The sequence below is a fragment of the Priapulus caudatus genome, unplaced genomic scaffold (genome assembly GCF_000485595.1).
Source record: "Priapulus caudatus unplaced genomic scaffold, Priapulus_caudatus-5.0.1 Scaffold3930, whole genome shotgun sequence".
Taxonomy (NCBI): domain Eukaryota; kingdom Metazoa; phylum Priapulida; class Priapulimorpha; order Priapulimorphida; family Priapulidae; genus Priapulus; species Priapulus caudatus.
In genome coordinates, this window is record NW_014580991.1 from 6,730 (window position 1) to 8,778 (window position 2,049).

The following is a 2,049-nucleotide window of genomic DNA, read 5'->3' on the forward strand; positions in this document are numbered from 1 at the left end:
AGGCTGGGAACGAGTGTGAGAGTGCTGAGGGTAGTTAAGAGAGGACAGGGAATGTGGGAGGAAGGCGAGTGTGGATGGAAGTTGGGGCAAGGAAAAGGGTGGGCGTGGCAGCGAGTGTGAGTAAACGGTGGATGCGGCAAAATGGGTCGACAATCTCAACAAGCAACCCGCACCTCTCAATCGCGGCTCACATGCGTTAGATGTAGCATCTGCGTTACCTGTGACTTACCTTAATTTGACTTGCTTGCTCTTGTTGTCGCCGGACCTGTAGCCCGGGTCGAACACCGTGACATCTAGGAATGGCATGTCAATCTGGATCTTTCCTGCATTAATAGGAATGGCATGTCAATCTGGATCTTTCCTGCATTAATAGACACGGGAGACGGTATAGCTCACAACAAAACTACTTACAATGCAGACACAGTTTTTGTTATTCTGGTCATCAGGCAGGTTAAGCCAGGTCCAGTCAATTCCAGATTCTGGATAAAACTAACTCAATGCTGCAAGAGGCAGGGGCTGGAGCAACTCTTTACCAGAGCTGGCTAGACTGTGTAAGTAAAAAAGTAAATCAACCGTGTGCTTTGATATTGCAGCTTATGATATTGGCAGTGAATCTGCTTTCCCATCGGTTTGCTTGCTTGCTACTGCTATTACTTATTGCTGTAACATGTGTTTGAACGCAAGTTTGACTTTATATCATCATTCCTGTTTACATTGCTGTTAACAAATTAACACCAACCAGTAACTGATACATCTCACATACACATGACCTCACCTTTAGCAGTGTTAACTGATACATCTCACATACACATGACCTCACCTTTAGCAGTGTTAACTGTCTCCACTGTGTCCAGGTCATCCGTAATATCGGCCGTGCGTAACATTGTGATGTACCGAGCTAGATTCAGATGCTGCACCTACACACACACACACACACACACACAGACACGATGTTTACATAAACACAATCACTGTGCAGCGTTACACTGTCCACACTGTCACACTGCCACCCTTTCTTTTATGTTAGAATAACCTGCCACCAAAGTTTCAACGCGTCACAAATTTTTTAGCCAATAACAATCAGCAGTAGGTGTTTTAAGCGATTTATATAGAATTATGGATGATTTCGCTTAGTTATTAGAGTAATAATCTCACTTTTGCCACCATTGCATATGCTAATATGGAAGATAATACAATATAAAGGTAGAGACAAAGGGTTAGCAGAGGGAGACACTGACAATCATTCCTCACCTCCAATCTGAACGTAGTGTCTGTGTCCTCTAGCGGTGTGAGGAACGATGTTGAGAAGATCTCACAGAGAATGAGACTCGCCAGACCTGCAAGCACACCCTTCATTGTCACCTTCATTGTCACATTCATTGTCACCTTCATTGTCACATTCATTGTCACCTTCATTGTCGCATTCAGTATCACTTCTACCGTTAGGTCATAATAAAAATATTGTTTGTTTGCCCTCGCCCGACCGACCCGCCAAAAAGCGGCCGACTCAAATTTTTTTATTGAACTTCCCTTTTTTTACAAATTGTATCACTGTACATTATGTAAATCTGTAGGCAATACATTATGTGTACCAAGCAAAACAAACATTCAACATAAAAGGTATCTCCACACAAGAACACCCGAGTATGTAGACATCATGCTGAATTTGTAAAAAAAAACCTCAAAAAAAATAAAAAAGCCTACCTACCTACCCAAACTTTTCAGCCTGGGTCGGGTGAAGGCAAACACACATTTTTTTAATTGTGGCCTCACCGTGTTACTGTCTATCAATTACACACATACCTGTCAATGAATCATTCATGTTGCTAGCCAAGGTTCCGTGAAGGAGAATCTAGCCGGGCCTACCTCTATACTCGTAATTTCTCAGTCTACACAACCGACTCACCACTGACGCGCCTCCCCCACACTGCATGCCACATCTTATATCGCATATACCGGTCTCAAACGTATATTAACATTGCTATATGATAGCTATGCATAACATAATGCACGCACGCACGCATGCACGCACGCACGCACGCACGCACG

The 2,049-nt window shown here is 43.4% G+C and overlaps 1 protein-coding gene across 1 annotated transcript in view; it reads right to left on the minus strand.

Moving 5' to 3' along the window:
- The window catches only part of LOC106819659, a gene marked incomplete at its 5' end in the record, with an annotated part of 7,446 nt that overhangs the window by 1,515 nt on the left and 3,882 nt on the right, over positions 1-2,049 (minus strand). Inside the window, 3 exon segments of the mRNA XM_014824258.1 lie at positions 230-323; positions 821-917; positions 1,252-1,337. Coding sequence (XP_014679744.1) covers positions 230-323; positions 821-917; positions 1,252-1,337 — 277 coding nt within the window.